At 38.0% G+C, this 19,757-nt stretch overlaps 1 protein-coding gene across 2 annotated transcripts in view; it reads left to right on the top strand.

The window, feature by feature from the left end:
- SNX24 (sorting nexin 24) overlaps window positions 1-19,757 on the top strand; it is an 88,712-nt gene that overhangs the window by 35,619 nt on the left and 33,336 nt on the right. For both annotated transcript variants that reach the window (XR_010083537.1, XM_063423176.1), the window contains exons 2-3: window positions 9,876-9,959; window positions 16,312-16,416. Coding sequence is in view for 1 of the 2 variants with exons in the window: in XM_063423176.1 (XP_063279246.1) it covers window positions 9,876-9,959; window positions 16,312-16,416 (189 nt within the window). In the remaining variant the exon portion in view is untranslated. The remainder of the gene's footprint in view (window positions 1-9,875; window positions 9,960-16,311; window positions 16,417-19,757) is intronic.

Here is a 19,757-nt window from a genome sequence, read left to right as displayed (position 1 = left end):
TTACTTAAAATCTCTCAGAAATGTGCTGGATACATAAAACCTTATTTGTCTGAATACTTGTGCAGGCATGTAATTAGTTGATATTTACCTCACCATCTTCCAAGTGACCAAGAGACCAGTTGCAAAATAACATAATATTCACTGAATAAATTTTCATGTCTTTGGAATGACAAATACATGACTATACAACCAGTGTTGTGTTCTTGGAGAGGTTATTCAATCTTGTATCACAAAATTACTAATAGGATACTTTTATTTTATATATGATGCTGGATATTGGTATGTGTTAGTATTTCTACTGCCTTTGAAGCTGTGTAATCTGTTAACTTGATTGTACTGGAAATAGTTCCCATAAATGGTTCAGATGTTGCCTTTTCTCAGACATGGCTGTTTGAGTCCAAATCTGTGCTGCCTTAGGTCTTCCACCAATGTCAGTATAGTTCTCTGCTTGAGGTGTCTTTGATTTACGTACTTGCTGTGTTTTCTGTTGTAAGGAAAGCAAGTTAGGAAATACTTGTTTCTCTTCCCCGTTCAGGTAAAATCCAAACCCTGCTCTGAACTTCATGCTCACTTGCTCCCTTTTGTGTTATGCCTGCACCTTGCTGGCTTCAGTTGCCATAGACATGCCTGGGACAAATCCAGGCCAGCTGTCTTGTCACTAAGCTTTATACAAACTTCATGATAAGTTCTGCAGTGTGTGTTGTCCATGCTGCTGCTACTGTTGATGCTATCACCAGTCCCTGAGCCAGTTTAAATCTGGCTCAGGAATATTTGCATTCACTGTGTCCTACAAGCCAACTATATAAATACTCTGTTAGTCACAGCATGTAAATTCAGAAGCTCAAAAATTTAGATCTCAAATTGGGTGCAATATTTTATTATTTTTAAGCACTGTTTGTGGTGTCAGCTGTTGCATTTTTTTAATAGTTGTGCAGTGTGTCACTTCCATTCTCTTTACCTTCCTTGCACATGAAGACTTTCTGCAGCTGGATACATTGATAACCGCATCCTGGTAGCCTGTTTCAGGGCTTGTCTCAGTTACAGCAGGCTTAGTCCAGTAACACAACTGTCTGATATCTATTTGAGCTTATTTCTTTGTTCCACTTTGAATTATCGTTCCAAAGAGATTGACCTGGCAAGGGAAACCTTTGGTGAACAGGATGACATTCTTTGATAAATTGATGCAGTGCCTTTTCTTTCCAGGAACAAGTGCTGATGTTTGAAGCAGTGTTGTTAGTTGTGTGTAAGAGTAACATAGGTGGCAGGCAATTGCAGAGGTAATGAGGTTTCCATTTTGGAAGACAGGCCAATGCCAATCTAGAGGAAATTTGGATGATTTGACTCAGTGAAAGGAAATGCCTGAAGGTGCTACATAGATCCTGACTGGTCATCTACTTATTAACAGAATAACATTTGAATTCTCCATTTTGGGGCTGAAGATAGGATAATCACAGTATTTAAGTGTAGTATAGGAAGGATATTTGCTAAGTTGCACAGACATTTAGAAAGACAACCTGCTTTGACTACTGCTCTTAAAAATTTATTTGGATGAACTACTTATGGGGCAAAGATGAGCAGAGACTTCTCAGATGGATTACTGCAGACATTTTAATAAGAAATGATGCAAAGTAGATATACATTATTTTTTCCCCCTGGTATTTAATCACCATGATGAATGTAGAGCTGACTTTAATAGCTTGTGTATATGGTATCTTGACTATAGTAAGTCATAACAAGATTCTGTTGTATTTTGTATTCATGTATGTTTTGTTACTCACCAGCAGAGAAAAAGATTAAATTCATGTACTATGGCAGACATACCATGGAAAGTGAGACAGTAGAAAGTCAGTTCCTTTGAAATGCTTATTACCCTGCTGCTTTTATATCTTCTTATGTGTTCTTTGGCACCATTTACATTTCTGTTTGTAAACAAAATATCTGTGCTTTGGAGGCATTAGGTCACCCAGGTGTTCTCCAGACAGCAAATTCAAAGGCAAATAGAATAACACAGACTCAATGTTTCTAGAAAGAAACTTAGTGTTGTATCTAACCTCTCACAAAAAGGAGCTTCTTGCTGCTAGTTGGCTGCAATATGAGGACACTTTCACTGTGCCTCATTCACATTCAATCAGGAATTGCATCCTGCCTTGGGAAGTGAGACGATTCATTACAGACTCTCCAGAGAAAATAGCAAAGGATTTTGTGACAAAATAGAAGATTCCTTATATTTTATCCAACTTAGATTTAATCTGTTTGTTGCACTTGTGGCATAAATTATTTTTTGCAGTATTCAAGTATTTTATCCCAATTTACTGTTTGTGTTGGAAAACTAATATTTTCTATTAAAAGGCTCATAGTTTTTCTATTAGTAGAACATTTATGATAAGAGTCATTGAGATGATCCAGATGATCGAATAGAGCAGATTAGGCTGATTTTATTTTTCGTCTGTATAACTATAGGCTTTAGCATGGGTTGTAAACTTTTTCCTTTTTCAGTAAACAATCAAATTTTCCCTTAAGTTTGACTTTAAGGAAGTTAGTCAAATAGGTAACCACAGTAACAATGAGATTTTGAAGGGGTGTCTGTCATCTGTGTAACAGTTGTCCTCTACAGGGCCAATAAAGAAAAATACCAAAAACAAGTCAGATCTTGTAGCATATTGGTTTGGTTATAAATTAGATTTCCATAGCCAATGTATCGTTGGCAAGGGAGAAGATTTTTAGTTTAGAAAGCCAAGTAAGTTATTTTTCAGGAAATGACAGAGAGGTTCCAATGGGATTTTATGAACCATGTGTTTGGAAAAGATTGGTTTAAAGAGAGTTGAAAAAATCAGAAAACTACTTACTCTTACATGTCAGCTACTCTTTCATTCAACAGTGACAGCTCCGTAGAAGCCTCCCTTGAGCTTCTCGTGTTATAAATTACAAAACTGCCTGACTGGGTTGCAGTATGAACTGTTTTACTATCTCTTTCTCCAAATTCTAAGAAATATGATAGACACTTCTAAAAGGCCATCTTCAGGAAGAATATCCCTGAATCCTTTGCACACCTTTTGTACATCATTCCTACTAACACTGCCATTTTACAATGGGAGGAGCCTCATACTGCAAGACTGCAGGGGAAGTGTAAGGAAATAATCCTTTACTATGTTGTATTGTTGGTGGAAAATACAAACTGCATGCTGGAAGGTTCTTGAAGAGATTGTAATCTGATTTAGGTAGATACTGGTACCAGTAAAACCAGTAACTGTTAGAGAAGACAAAACATTTTAAAGTAAACAAGTGTCTGAAGATTGTATAAATTAATAAGGCTTTTGAATTAGGAGTCACATTTATAAGAACAAGTGATTGTTCTTACATACACGTTTTTTTATTTAGTTACTATTTTTAGCAATGAAAGCCCTAGTTGGATTGCAGGAATATGAGATTTAAGAGGAGTCAGTGAAACAATAGACTTATTCTCTTATGTCACAGTAGAAAATCTATTTTTGTATGTTAAAAACAGTAAGGCTGTTTTCCCACACTGGGATGGGTCAGGTAACTGCTTCACATAGGCTGGAGCTGTTGGGAATACTCTCTGGAATTCCTACAATGAACATTTCACTTCTCTGTCATAGTTTTTCTCCCGCAGAAACTCTGGACAAAGCAGTGTCATCATTGCATAATATCAAGCTTTTATTTCCATAGTCAATAAAACTGTGTGCTTTTTTTCCTTGTGTTGTAACTTAATATTGTACATTGTACTTGAGACTAAGTGAAACAGTCTGATTTCATATAACAGACATGACAGTGCTTGGGGTGAGGGAATGGACTCTTTGTGAGTTTAACCCAAATTTTGAGCTGAGTTTAGGTGAGATGAGCAAATCTTATAACTGATAATGCAGTGGATCTGAGCCTTTTTGGGGCCCCTCAAAATAAGTGGAATGTATGTTGAGCAGAGCTGTACTGCTGGAGGGCGAGGCACAGGCACAAGGAGCACCTGCCCCAGGCAAGCAGGGAGGTTGAAGAAGCTTTCAGGACCAGTGCCCAAATGTCTGTGCCAGTTGACTTGCCCCACAGCAGCTCTGGCTTTTTGCCTGCTCTCATTGCCATCAGGAAAATGTTCAGCATGTGTGAGGATGATACCAGGAAGGGTGGATGACTTTTAGCTCTGTGTCTGTTCATACTCTCTCCCAACACTCTCGATACCTCAGGCATTTATTCTCTTCCTTTACTGCCTCTGGCAAATACTCTCATCTCTTCTTTGGGGCCCAAAGCAAAACCTTATGGAGCAAACTGGTCTCCACAGGGCTATACTGCTTCCTTTTTTACTGTGCCCAACTCATTTCTCAGTTCTGCAGCAGAATGGGGGTACCAGTTCTTACAGGCAGACTGCAGGAGCTCACGTAAGGGCTACTTGTGTAAAAGAGCAATTTCTAAAGAGAGGACTCAACAGATGTGACTATAAACAACCCACGAAGGGAGCAGAAAGTCTTAAGTATCAGTAACTTGAAATGGTGGTGACAACCAAAGTAAACACTGGGTGCTAGACAAAGGAGAACTAGAACTGGGGGGAATATGGTTAGAGAGCAAAAGGGAGATTGCCCTTGCCTCATGCCCCTGTGGCCAATGTCAACCTCCATGCCCTTGAGCTGCCCACTGCAGAACTGAGTTTTGCTGCCCTGCTTTCCAAAAGATGAAGTCAGAATAAGTTAGTGGGTTTTCATTTGGAGGATAGTGAGATTCAGTTTTATCAAGGCTACTCTGAGGTTTGAGTTGGCTCTGAATGCTCTCCCCATCTCTGCCTCTACTGTGGAGGGCATTCAGAAGTATGAAGCATTGCCATGAGGCACTGACACTGCTAAGATGCCAAACTGCTGTTGCAGCTCTGGTTAGTACCACCACCCAGGTGTTTTTACTGATCGTGTAGAATATTGTTTTCCCCTGAAATAGACGGATGGAAATAGGTTTAAAGTTATCTTTTGATCTCTGCTATTTCCTGTGGTCTTCTTCTAGTCATAGTCATAGCACAACGGAGACAGAAAGTGTGCCATTGCCTGACTGATAATCAAACACTAAACACATGGAAATCCTATTAAGTTTTTCATGAACTGTAGCTGTCATTTCATTTCCTCTGGAATTCCTTCCATATGGCCATGGCAAAGGTTTAAGGCTGAGTTTTCTTGACACTTTGAATGCATTATCAGTTCCTCGGACAAAAGTCTGTCAAGTGTCTGAAGCATCTGAAGGGATGTATTTATTTCTGTAAGTAATATATTAAATAGAATTAGGTTCAGTTAGCTTGGTCTTGAGAGATAAAAACATGACACTAGAATTTTGTGGAGTTTTCTTTCCTGGTGAATGTTAGACAAATGTATCTGGCTTTTCTAAATTTATCTTTTTCTGCTTCTGTTTTTTGTATCTCCTTATTCTAAATGACACTGTCTCAAATCTCTTTTTCAAGGGTAATTTTTCAAAAGTATTGCAGTTCACTTTTCCATGTGCAATAAGTATGCACAATACATTAGGATTAATTTAGCATAAAAGTAAACTATGTAGCTAGCATAATTTCCATAAGTGAATGTGACAGACATCTGTGTATTTCTTATGTAATAGAAAACCAAGCTGATATATTACTATACTTGTTCGTTTTTGTCCCTACTCACGGTCATGTGTGTTTTCATTTTTGTCTGTGTTTTTTGTTAAATTGATCACTGTAGGATTTTTCTGAGACTAAGTTACTGGAGCTACATATTTTGGCACCAGATTTTCAGATAAAAGATGTTCTTTTGTATCCAATGCACACTTGTGACACAGGTAAACACTGAAGGGAGGCAGTGTCAAGTGTTACCCACAATTCTCGATATGCACTTGTGGGCACCATGAAGAGTTTTTGTACATCTTATTAGTTCTTGTTTTCTTGTTTTCTTCCATTTTTGCTTTCTGTCTTTGAAATTCACAGTGATCCAGTACCAATTTTTTGCCTATATATAATCCAGTTCAGTTGCTATGTAGTACTGTCTAATTTCTGCAACAAGAAGAGAAATGTATCTGTTATTCTTGAAAATATTGAAAAAGGACCATTCATTAAGAGGTTTGGTAATGATCAGAAATGGATAAATTCAGGAAAATGGCAAAATTAGGCAAAGTTACTAACAACTAAAAGAAGGAAACGGTTCCCAGGATCTGAATATAATGCATATAATTGGAACAAAGTGAAGAGGGGAAAAATTATGTGCAAATCTCTTTTGTACTCAGACCTGACAGTTTTTACTATTTTATTAACAAAGACCATAGGATATTTTTTAAAAAAAATTCATGACAAGTTTGATGGTTATGAATTACAATGGCAGATGTGCAATTCTACTAATTTAAAAGATTGGCATTGTTCATGCTGATATCTAATTCAGAGATTTTTGCCCCATACATTATTTATGTGGGTTAAAGTCTGTTGGAAGAATGCTTTTAATGGATAATTATCCAGCTGTGTGTGGACATTGCTGATAACTGTTGTAGCAGCAACCAAGAACAGTGAGACAGTTTTAGTTTCAAAGTACTCTTGCAGTTTTCTAATTGGTGTCTTCAAATCTGTGGTCCCTTGTGTCCTACCTAGTCAGGGTGAACTGCAGATTGTTCAGCAGTGTAATTTCTGGTATTTCAGTGACTATGGGAAAAGTATTTTGTTTGTCTAATTCAGAGATTAATTCTTGCATTTTTCATTTAACTATGTCACTTATAAAAAGTCATATATCTTTTCAGAGTTATCTGTTCAAAGAACATGAACATTTTTACTAGAAAAGTAATTTCCTAGCACTGTTGCATTTTTTTCCCTGCATAGTTCTTCCATCTTTATTTTGGCACTCTCATCTAGGTTCACCAGTTTCCTTACATTGTTTTTCTGCCAGGGCCTGCAATTACACAGTTCAATTTGTCCAAGATTTGTTTATAGCTATTTTGTATCCATGAAGAGTTCCTATCTCTCTCTCCCAACTTAATGTGTCTTTTTGTCTTTCACACGAAGCCATGTCATTTTATGAAACAGTGGCACAGAAACTAGTGCTTTTAATTTGTTCTTGTGAATTCTGATCGTGTAAACAATGAGGATGCAAACCTGGAACTTATGCAGTCTAAATAAAATAATGTAATAATACAAGTTTTTAAGCACAATTGTGTTATTTCTTGCATTCCTACTTTACAAGTTACTTGGTAAATCAATTTAGATTTAAATTAGGCAACAAATATTTCTGAGTTGTCCACTTATTTATCACAAATTGCTTTATATTTCTGCAGTATAGATGCCACAGTGAGTGGATTAGAAACATCATTTGCATGGTTTTGTTTTCAGTGATATTCAACCTCAAGCCAAGCAGAGTTGTTGTTGGTTTTGTAAATTTTAGGTGTCTGCTAAAGCTGGATCTGAGGCCTCTGGATAGTGAGGGGCAAGTTAAAGCCTACACCAGTGCAAGGAGGGTATAAGGGTGGCAGTGACTGTATTGTGAAATAACATTACTTTGCGTGGGAAGTTGTGCTTCTTTCTTGCACCTTCTGCGAGAGTAACTGTCAAATATATTGTTCAATGTCATGACGGTAGCAAAAATTATGAAATTGTAATTAAAGCAGGATGAAAAATAAATGTAGGATAGTTTTTGGTATTCTGTAATTTATGTGGTTCTTCAACCCACTATGAAACACAGAACATAATAGATATGTGCTTTGAAAGGAAGGTCTACATAGAGATTTATATTTCCTTTCACATAATCCAACTCTTCTCCTTTATGGAAAGATGAGGCTGTAGATTTCAGAGGGACAGATATTTCTCTGAAGACACACATATGAATAAAAACAAAATGGAACTGCACATGCCAACCTGTGATTCACAAGAAAGTTACCTGCCAAGGGAGTGCTTACAGCTGAGGCAGGGGAACCTTAGACTTCTCCAACTTGTTTAGCAAACCCTGTAGCCAACAGAAGTGCTAAACTTAAATGGTGATTGGCTCTTAGCTGTCTGAGAAGTAAGTGGGTGTTATAAGTTCCTCTTAATTCCTGGAGATTTAATATCAAGTAAATACAAAACTGTTGCAACACCTTAGCTAGAGACTCATGATCACTTTTCACTTAACTAGTTTCGTATTTTGTTATTCATTCTTTCTAACAAGTTATCCTTAAAATTCTTTTGATCCTGTGTAATCCAAAATAAATTGTTCCTTGCAGAACTATTTATTTCATGTAGTGTGTAGAATATGAAATGTAAATAATATTTTCCTCTCATTTAATTAGTATGTTAAATCTTAACTAAAGAAAAAAAGCTACATTGATTTTCCTTTGCATATGATTCTCTTTACAACTCTGAACTGACAAAATAAGTTGTAGGGGTGCCTTGGATTTTTTTCATGTGTAGAGGAAAATTGTTCAATAGCCTCTTGCTGTTCTTCCAAAGTAGTCCAAATAGATAGGAGGGGGAAAAAATCAATGCACCCAAATAAGGTCGTCTGCTCGTACTGTTAAAACACAGACAGTCCTATCCCTAAAGATGTAGAATGTAGCACAGGTTATTACAGCAACCCAAACAAATTTTGGTAATGTAAATATTGGGGAGAAATTACTATGGTCCTATCCGTACTGCATTCAAACAAAGGTTAGAGCATTTCAGTCTGGATTAAATAACATACTGTTTTTAATGTTATTTGGCTAGCCAGTGAAAACCATAGCATTTTGACCTGTTTGAAAGGCAGATTCTAGAGGACAAGAGAAAGGGTTTATCAAGTATGATATGTTAGTGTTTGTTCTGATCAATGCTAGCTGGGCATGTTGTGAGCAAAACCCCTTTTTTCTGCATTCAGGCATAAACACTGTTTGCAAATTTATTTCAAAGAACATTTTATTTGGCTAAGTTTTGGGTCTTGATATGATCATCTGTGCTTAACATTGTTTCTCATTGTCCTGAAAATAATTATTTCCAAGATTTTCTGGGCAAAATAGAAAACAAAGAACTCCTGGATAGAACAGGCATCTTTTCTGTATTACTTCTCTGCTGATTTTGTCTTCATTTAACAGACAATATTTTCTTGAGTACCTCAAAATATTTCTTGTCACTTGCCCTCAAAACTGACCTGCTGACCTGAGAATCAAGAAAATGTCATGTTAGTGACTACTAATTAGTGGATCCACAGAGTTGCTTCTCCTGGCCTTTCAACCTTCCAGAGGCAGCTACAAAAGCTGTCACATGTATCACACAAAGAAAACAAGCATTTGCCATGTGTGCATTTTGTTTTGTTTTCTCCTACAGCGTACATAGCACATTTGAGACTAGTTCATTTGAGTTCATTTGAGACTAGATATGAATTTGCAGGTTAGGAGGAAATTAGCCTCGAATATAGTGCTTGCATTTATTTCTCTATTTCCATGCATAACATGATGTATATATTATCCAGCTCTTTCTGAACATGTGTGAATGTATTAGTACACTGTATTGTAAGGAGGGGAAAAGAATTAAACTGTTTTCTTTCTCCCTGTTAGTTTTCTTTTGTTGTTGTTTTGGTTTTGTTTTTGTTTTTTCTGTTCCTACCATTCTTTTTTTTATTTTTTTGGTAAGTTGAAAGTATGTTGCATCTCTCTGAAAGGAGATATTTTAATGCTTAGTTTTTAACGTGAAGCTTAGTTTTTAATGTAAATCGATGCTTAAGCCGGTTCTTTACATGTTTGTTGAACAAACATCTTAACAGAAGATTCAGCCATATTTACCATTAATCACTGTTTTACTTCTGCAACTCATGAGGCACCCTGGGTTTTTTTGAGACTGTTTAGAATAATGTGGTAAAATGTCCAGTCACAGCCGCATTACTGAACTGTTTTGTGCAAGTAACATTACCCTCTTTTTTGTTATTTATAATTTTCAGGTCTTTAAAATAGAAGTGCTGATGAATGGAAGGAAACATTTTGTGGAGAAGAGGTATAGCGAATTCCATGCACTTCATAAAAAGGTACTGATCTTCTTCTTTATAATATGTAGCTTTGTTTGCCTCAGTGATGTTTTCATCTCTCTTGTAATTCTTCCTATTCATGGTTTATCTTAAATATGTCCTGTGACTCATGCCTCTGGCAATTAACTCCTAACTAACCCAATTTCTTCTCTGTTTTGTAGAAGGGAGTGATGATTTCTCACGTTACTAAGTCTCATTTTTCTTTTTGATTATTGTTTACATGCTGTATGGCTAAAATGCCTGTATGTGGTATGTTTTTGTCTTCTTGTAAAGTCACAAAATAAGTCACATTCCAACAACAAATAAATTGAGTGGGGTTTTTTCCCAGTTAGGCAAATGATTTGTTAGTTCTATAAATTTTATTGTTAACTGCCATGTGTAAAGATGAGGAAATAACTTCTGTACATGAGGAAACCAGACATGAAAATGACCGAGTAAACCATCTCAATTAATTTAATATATCTGCTAAGCTTGTCTAGAGAATCAGCTTAGTAACATATAGAAGGGAACTTGGTACTTTGAAGTCTGGTTATCTACTAATACGTCTTTAAATTGCTTTGACCAGTGTTAAAGAAAAAAGTATGATTTTTTTCTCTCCACTCTGAACTGAATACTGCTGTGCAGTTGTGCTGCTGAAAGGCAAGCTTTATTTTTTTATTCTGCTTTATGGAGGCCAAGTATTGTGAAGGAGAATTCTGGAGGAGCATTACAGCCCCTTAGCAGCAGTGGGGCTGTAATGAGGAGCTTCAGTCCGAGGATCTGGGTTAACTAATGTCTCTTGGTTTGTATGTGTGAGTGGCAGTGGAGTGTGGGCACAATCAGCTACTTAGACTGATGCTGCTTGCCTTCATTATGGAAAAGCTTCCTCTGCAAACAGTAGAAACCAGCATGGGTATTTACAGCTCCTGTCAGTGCAACGTCAGAGAAGTTTATTTCCACCAGTATGTTTGCTGGTGGTCCTGAATTAGCACAGGAAAGAGGCTAACCTAGTGCTACAGAGGATGGTTTTGCCAGGCTTGTAAGGTGTATAGGTTTAAGCAAATTTGTCTGAGCAAAACACAACTATTGACCCATCAAAAGTCCAAAGGCAAGAACCATTTGCTTTACTGCACCATAATGAAGATGTGCTAGTGCTTCTTACTTATTTGCTTATTGTGTCAGTAGTGGTATAATCTGCCACTTATTAGTACTCATTTCCTTGTTTATTGCTTTAATACAGATAGATCTCAGATATTGTCATGCTTGTGTTCATATTAAATATGAAACTAAATAAGCAACAGTGTCAGAAACAGTAAAATAACTCACCCACCATTTAGCCTTGCAGTATTTGAGTGTTTTGTTTTACAGATGAGAATAATTCTGCAGTTCAAGGTAAAGCAGATGAATAGAGTTTATACAATGAAATAGAGTAGGAAACAATAAGAGGGAAAAATCAGGATTTACATCTTTAAAATGCAGCTTTCCAAGTAGGCAGTCTCCTATTGTTAGAACAGTGTAATATTGTATAATGCTATGTAGTACAGAATTAGAATTAGAAATATAATTGAATATTTTCAGTTGGAAAAACCTACAACAATTATATAGCCCAACTGCCTAAGCAATGCAGGAATCATCAGAAATTACAGCATTATATTAAGAATATTCAAATGTCCCTGGCAGGCTTGGGACATCCACTACCTCTTAAGGAAGCATGTTTCAGTGTTTCATCACCCTCTTGGTAAAGAAATGTTTCCTGATGTTCATTCTGAACCTCACCTGGCACATCTATGAGCCATTCTCACATGTATTATCACTGGATCCCAGGGAGAAGTGCTCAGCACCTGCCACTACACTTCGTCTTCTCAGGAACCAATGAGATCACCCCTTATCATACTTTTTTCCGAACTATGCGAACACAGTGTCCTCAGCCACTTGGCATCTATCTGCTGAGCACCTGCAGGTGCACCCTTTGCAAACAAAGGAGAAGAAAAGCCAACCCCAAGGCTGGATCTGGAAGAGGGAAGAGAAAGCCTGTGGTTGTGGGCAGAAGCCTTTCCTGGGCTGCTCACCATCTGGACAGCTGCCCCATGTCTCTTCACGGGGACAGGATGTACTTTGTACTTCCCCTTCGTGGGCTCCTGCTGTGGCAGGATATGACTGGTATCATGTGGACAGCAGCACCAAATTGTAACTCTGGGCAAGAGGAGAGATTTGAGGGCCACCATAGCAAGGCTGCACCAGGCAGTGCAGGCTGGTAGGAGAGCAGAGCCCAGGGACATGGTGCAGAAGGTACAGAGAAGAGGAGGCCAGGCCTGAGGTGATGAGCAGTGGGTCAGGGGCTGGTTCTGGAGACCCCTGCCTGGAAATACCTGTTGCAGGACCAGCTGCAAAGATGCAGGCATGGAACTGGACAGTACTTGCCTTTAGAGGAACAACGAAACAGTATCTGGCACAAGCAGGAGGACAATCAGCATTAACATTCCATCCTACCTAGCAAAAAAGCGAAAAAGGGTGAGGATAGAATCTATACTGTTAATAGCACTGAGACTTTCCCTGTAGATTTGTGCATTTATTTTATTTTGCTGATTAGAGCTTGGAGCTTTTGGGGGCTGACACATGCTGCAGATGGTGGCCCAGTCCTGCTTTAGCATGTTCCAAGATCACTGATGTGCTGGGCTCTTGTTTCCTGGAGAGGCCTTGGGGGTCTCTTTCCCTTCTCTTCAGGAGTTGCTGTGACCCTTCAGGGGAGGATTTACTGCACCATCTGGAAGTGGCAACCCTGGGCACAGCCTTACCTGACCTGTCTTCTGTAGAATGGCAATGGGAGCAGAGGTGAGGCTGCCAGGATCCCCACCAGCAGCAGTGGAGGAGGTGGCCTTTCTGCTGCTGCATTGCACAACAAAACGTGCATGCTGCTGCCTGAATGTCACTGTGCAGTTTTGGAGGGACACCCTCAACATCCAGCCCAGCAGCTCTGCATCCATCCTGTGTTTGGTTGGAATGGCTGTGACGGTGTCCTTTACCATGACTCATGCAACACTGTTGCCAAATATCTCCATCTCCTGTTGGATCCAGGGTTGCAGTGTCTCAAAGACCATTGCATGGTTCTGAAAGCAGTTCAATGAGCATAGAGGCTGGATGCCACCCACAGGACACCTGAGTACTCCTTAAAGCCCACCTTTGTGGTGCTCTAGGATGATGGAAGTCCTGGGCAGCTGGATGTCCCAGAGCCACTCCCACTTGGTGGATGACTTATGTCGTAGGGGCTGTGGTGACATGCTCCAAGCAGTCATCATCCAGCTGCAACAATTGCAAGACTGACAGTATCCTCCTCTTGCAGAGGCGATAATTGGGCTCATTCTCAGCCCATCGCAGGATGGACAGTGAGCAGAACACTCACAACTGGCCTTCTCCCAGCTGTTCAGGTGGATGGGACAGAAGGTCTAACTTCACTGTAATTTTTGGAGCTGCGCAATTACTCCACATAAAAGTAACGGATGACTGCAGTCTCACTCTCAGATTTGTCTTCTTGTACACCACTTTCACTGCAATAACACCTTTTGCATAGATTTCTTAGAACACCAGAAAAACCCTAGATGATGCCCCCTTTCTCTCTTTGCAGAAATAGCAGCAAAATAAACAAATTTGAAAAACAGATATTCTAAGCAGGCACATTTCAATTTGTTTCATTTTCTTCTTCACTTGCTGTCTGCTTATATTACTCTGAAAATGGATACTTTTTCTTATTTGTTTCCTGCACAGATGCAAAACATATAGCGTATTTTGGCAACAATGTGCCTTTTTAATGTCTTACTTCTCGAGGTTGTAAAATTTTGGTTAGTATTGTTGAACAGCTGGTGCTCTCAACCTGTCTTAGTGCTTTCAGTATTACAGAAATCCTAGAGAAAGCATTTGCATCAGTTTGCTATCAGCATGCCAATACGGTATTTATCTTTTGTTCCTCTCTTCCGCTTTAATCTAAAATGTACATTTCATTCTAAATTGCTGTGAGTATATGGCAGTTAGAAAGGTCTTTTTAGACTTGCCGCATATTCAAGGTGCCCTTAGTGTTGGAGATGTCTGTAGTGCATAGGAGAAACAAAGCTGCTGTAGAGAACACCTGTGTGGAAAATGGATGTAGATGCTGATGAGGAGATTGTGCCTTTCTCTGGAAAGCAGCATGCCTCACTGGCATTGTATGGAGGAAGGAAGACACTGTTGCTCACAGAAGACATTGTTCATTCATCAGAATACCAATCAATCTTTTGATTAATTATATTTTTTAAACAAAGCTGTTTCCAAGAACGTACCTGGATTTCCCTCTGTCTTGAGTTCAATCTTTCACAGATTTCAGTTGTATAAAAGAGTAAAGCCCCAAATCCTGTGCAATCTGGCTGTAGTGGAAAAGGTTTAAAATATTTTCAAGACTGCCATATTACACCAGGAGTACAAATGATTCTTTTGACAGAAACCACCCACAGAAATTGGCTTCTGTGAAATAGTTTGCATAGGCCATTATGCTTTGCCCTAATTATGAACAACAAACCTTGCCTCTCAGACTATGCACCATTCACACTACAGTATTATATATAAATCTGAACAAAAGTGTTACTCACATGGAAGGTTTTTTTAGTGACAATTAAATTATTTCCAGGTGTATAACATAGTTAAAAATACAACCATTTGTTCATATTTATCCCCAAATCTCTTTTTATACTTCTTTTCCTATACATTATTAGGTATTGGTGGTTCTTTTTAAGTACAATAACACTAGAAGGTCACAGTGTTAAAACTACTGCAGTGAAACTTTCACAAATTTTGTTGAAGTTTAAAACATCTTGTTTTGCAAGTTGTCTATAATTTTAGAATAACTAGTGTATACTCAAGGTCATATTGTCTTTTCACAATTGGACAAATAACTCTTTACTTGATAATGTGAGCCATCTTTAAGTCTTTCAGGAAACAGAGACTACAGTATGTCAGTAGGTGTTAGGTCAGTGTTACAGACAGGAACATACTGTGGGCAATAATGGTCCTCAAATATATTTTGTTTTGTGTCTGAAGAAATCTGAAGTCTGAAGAAATACTGCTAATGCATATCTGGTTTTGCTTAATATTGCTTAACATTGTTATAATTATTTGTAGCAATAGATATGACTGGATTATTGTATATCTGTATAATGTTGGCTTTGTACTTACAACCAGTATCTAGTCCAGCACATTAAGTAGTTGGACTTTGGATGTTTTGTATGTAACAGGGCCACAGAGCACAAAAGGATTGTTAATCATCAGCTGAGTTACCAGCCACAGAGTATTTATCTTATAAACAGCTAGGTCTTGGTGGATGCTAGTATGGTTTCAGATTTGTCTGCACTCATCTGGAGCGTTCTCCTCATTTGTTGTTCACCTGCAGATGCTGTCACAGTTTGCAGCAGTAGTGACCATAGTTTCTTCAACATCCCAAATCAATTTAGAGGGAAAAACGGGGGGTTGTATTCTGTTTTTAACATCAGTCAGTAAACGTAGCTGGGTTTGGAGTTTTATTTTGGAGTGTTGTTTTTCTCACTTCACGTTTGATTGTAATTTAGCACTGTTAAGAAGTAAGAAAGTTGCAAAATGTTTCCAGAGCAATTGAGGTTTCCCGGCTGCAGCCTCGATACTTGTGATTGCAGAGACGTTGATATGTTGCCACTGATTTTTCCTGTAGTGACATCTCAGTAAGCTCAAAGATGAAATGTAAATTCTCAGTCTCCCATGGGTATGCATGTCAAAGTCAATTTTGAGTTTCTTTCCTTGCATTCTTTGCTTCAGATTTATTCAGAGGCAATATCCAACAGAAAGAATGCTACCTTCTATTAAAATGCAATGGAGTCTGTTTCAGTTACTATTTTTGCTCTGTAGTTTTGAAGAAAACATTAAAATTTTTTGGCTTTGAAAAAATTTGCTCCAGCAAGAGCAATCTGGAGTTAGAAGCCATCATGTTGTGTTCACTGCACTTAGCAAGGTTATTTCTGGTTATGTCATGATGACGTTGTGAGGTGTTGTCCCAGGTAGGCTAATGGGAAACTCCAATTTCAAGTGTTCTCATGTAATAGTTGCCATTTTATTTTCAGGCCATTAGTCACAAAACAATTTTAGTAGGATTCCTCTTTACCATCCAGGGCAACTGGATGGGAAGATTTTTAACTGCACTCTGTAGGTATGTCATCTCTTATAATTTCAGGGAAATTATTGTAAGAAACTTCATTTGAATGCTGTTGTTCATAATGGATAGGTTTTTTACATCACTAACATGAACTTGTTTATTTTAAAGAGACATTATTATACTTTGTTTCTATCCATGTTTTTTTCTCTTTTTTTATTTTTCTTGCAGCTCAAGAAGTTCATAAGAACACCGGAGATCCCTTCAAAGCACGTGAGAAACTGGGTCCCCAAGGTCCTGGAGCAGCGACGACAAGGCTTGGAGTTGTACTTGCAGGTGTGTCTCTTTGCAGCCTGCTAAAAGTAAAAGCAGCATCTGTTTCCAGAGCATTAGAAAGTATCAAGTGTGGCATTTTACTGATAGACAATTTTAGAGGTGGGAAGTGATCTGGATACTTACCAGCAGCAGTGATTTCTGTTCACTTAGCAGGACTACCAGCTAGAAAACCAGACTGTTTTGCATTTTTTTCCTGATTTTTCCAAAGGGTGCTCACCGATTTTGGTGAACCTTCATTTTCCCCTGCCTAAAATGAGGAAAATAATGTTATTCTTTCCAAAGTTGTCCTGACTATAGCAATCCAAAGTGTTGCCTGAAAAATATAAGGAGGCATTATTTAGCTTACCTCTGTTTAGACAGACTAGGGAAGCATCAGCTCATCAAATTCATATCAGTCTGCTATAAATGCCTGTATATGAATTTTTCCTCCAGCTGAAATAGGCACCTGTCATCTCATATTCTTAGTTGGTTTGGACATTTGCATTTTAAGTCTTAGGTTCTACCTAAATGGGTCATGATTTTGATAAAGACAATTAAAGGAGTCTTCAGGAATGATGCAGTTGTATAGCCATCTAAATATATCAGGAATAAATCCCATGCATTTTTAATGAATGGAATTTCTATTGTCACCATGATTGCTTTAAAAAATGCCCCGTGGTGTAGGTTCACAGCTGTTTCTGGCAAAGCCAGATAAAGGTGTTAACTCTAAACACGTTCCACTTTCAGCTGCCCTAATGCAAGTGCTCGTTTACTGAAGGGGATCATAGAAATGATGAGTCAACATAATTGTTTTGGGAGGAGGGCAAGAATAACAGTCTTCTACTTTTACTCACATCAGCCACTTGCAGTGAATTTTTGTTTTTTCTGATTTCCATACAACTTTCTTTTGGACGTAATCACTACCAAGGCACATATACCAATTTGTCTTAAGAAGTTTATTTCGTTAAAAAGATAGAGAGCTTATTTTGGTTATGGCTTTTTAATTGCTGATGAACTGTAAAAGAACATCTCCCCCTACTGGAAGAGTTAGTCAGCTCTTGTCCTTTTGCAGTCTTGCGCATTTAATTAGTTCTTCCTCTGTTCTGTTGCTGTTGGCTGCAACATGCAGTGGTTTAGATTGGAAGAAACTGCTGGGCATCATCTGTCTGGGTATCATCAACATGACAAGCCACTAAGTTATATCCATACTAATGTGCATACTAATTTAAACAAGCAGAAAAGTTGTTAATATTTTTGTCAATGTAATTAATTTTTGTTTCCACTAATAGAAAGCAGAATTAATCATCAGTGAAAATTTAACTTCTAAGATAATTAAACAATGAAAAGTTCATAGTAAGGCACTTCAGTTATGAGGCTTTTTTAACAGTGACAAGCATTTACCGAGGCATGGTGTAGAAATATAATACAATTTTGGAAGACACAATCAGTTTTTTATTTAACACCATGTACACAAAATATTCCAAACACTTTTTCAGGTAGTACTACTGACAGTTAATCTGTAGGAGCTGTTTGGCTACTACTGTCACTAGTCAGTGGTTGTGCATTTAGCCAGACATTTGTGCAGCAAATAAACTTTTATGAAGTCATGCCAGTCATTAATTGTTTTGTATGAAACCAGCCAGAACCATATGCAGATACTGAGCTATTACGTAGATGTAATTTTCAATGAATTTGTTTCAGCATGCCATGCAGATAGCCATCAAATGCAGACCTGTACATGACATGGTCTAACTGTGTTGGGTTCTTTAAACATTTTTAATTAAGTAGTTGCCTATAATTAAATGCAGATAAAAATATTGACATGAAATGAGAGTAGTCGAGTCACTCTGTACTAAGTAGTAAAGAAAGCAAGACACACCCTTGTCTAAGACAGAAGGTGCTGCAGTTGCCAGGACCTTGTTGCTTCTTTGTGACCTTTTCATGGTGAAACCTCCTTTTTAAATCCTTTCAGCACAGGTTGTTTTTTTCTTGGAGTGGATGAATAGGAGCTCAGAAACATTTCATTATATCTTTCTGAAGAGTAACAAAATTACAAATAAATGATTGTTAAATTGTGAACTACAAGGAGTAATTTTTTTAATGCATCAGTAGGCACTGCCAGTTAATTGCCATAAGACTGCTTATTTTACTTCTGTTTTTGAAAGCTTGGGTCAGGACTTCTTGTTGTAACAGACCAGTTTTCATGTAATTTTGAAAGAATGATTTATCTTACACTATTTTTAAGTAAGACTTTCATATTTTACAAGTTTGCTGGAATGTGCAACTTTTGTTTTTTATATGGTGAAACAATTGACTAGAAGCACGAATATGCTTAGTAATTCAACTGCATATCCAATAATATTTACAGAGTCCTTGTGAATACTGAGAACAATCAACTGACTGACAAGAGGAAAGAAGGATTATGTTTAATTTATTAATGAGGAAACAGATGCAAAGATAAGTGAATGACAGATTGTGGCCCCAAACATTCAAGCAAATTAGTATGAAGAAATAAGCTATTGCTACTCTGCTTATCATGGTAAATGTCTCTGTGCATGCAGCACAAAGAACTTAAGCTGAGCTGATTTAGTCTTTGCTAAATAAGAAATAAAATAAAGAATAAACTGAATTGGAAGGGACCAACAAGGATCATCGAGTCCAACTCCTGGCCCTGCACAGAACACCCCAGGAGTCACACCATGTGCCTGAGAGCACTGTCCAAACACTTCTCCAGCTCTGTCAGGCTGGTGCTGTGACCACTCCCCTGGGGAACCTGTTCACTGCCCAACCACCCTCTGAGTGAAGAACTTTTCTTAATATCCAACCTAAACCTGCTGTGACACAACTTCAGGTCACTTCCTCATGTCCCGTCAGTGGTTATCACAGAGGAGAGATCAGTGCCTGCCCCTCCTCTTCCCCTCTTGACAATGTTGTAAATGAGGTCTCCCCTTGTTCTCCTTTATATCTCAAAAGCCCTGTTACTGCCAGTAGAAGAGCACTAAACCAGCTTTAATTACCTTGTGGTGGCCATCAGCTAGGTAACTTTATAGTTACTTGCTTGTATATCTGAGCTTGTAGCTTGCAGTAGAGCAGAGATAAGAACACAGGTGGTTTTGATTTTAAATTTGTAAAATAAACTACTGGGTTACACTACTGAGGACAAAAATCTTGCTTGATAGTCGTTTTAGTCTGCAATAAGATTTGAACTTAGTATTTATTTATGGTTAGCAATATCTTCTCTTGATGAACTTCATGAGGAGCTTGGTGTTGAAGAAACCTAGAAGATAAGGATTTTAAGCAGCTGGTTGTATAAGGCACCTATAATTTGAGAAGGCCTGCCAAAAGGATCTGCCCTGAAAGTC

This window comes from Prinia subflava, chromosome Z, assembly GCF_021018805.1.
Source record: "Prinia subflava isolate CZ2003 ecotype Zambia chromosome Z, Cam_Psub_1.2, whole genome shotgun sequence".
Taxonomy (NCBI): domain Eukaryota; kingdom Metazoa; phylum Chordata; class Aves; order Passeriformes; family Cisticolidae; genus Prinia; species Prinia subflava.
This window is presented reverse-complemented; position numbering and strand designations above follow the sequence as displayed.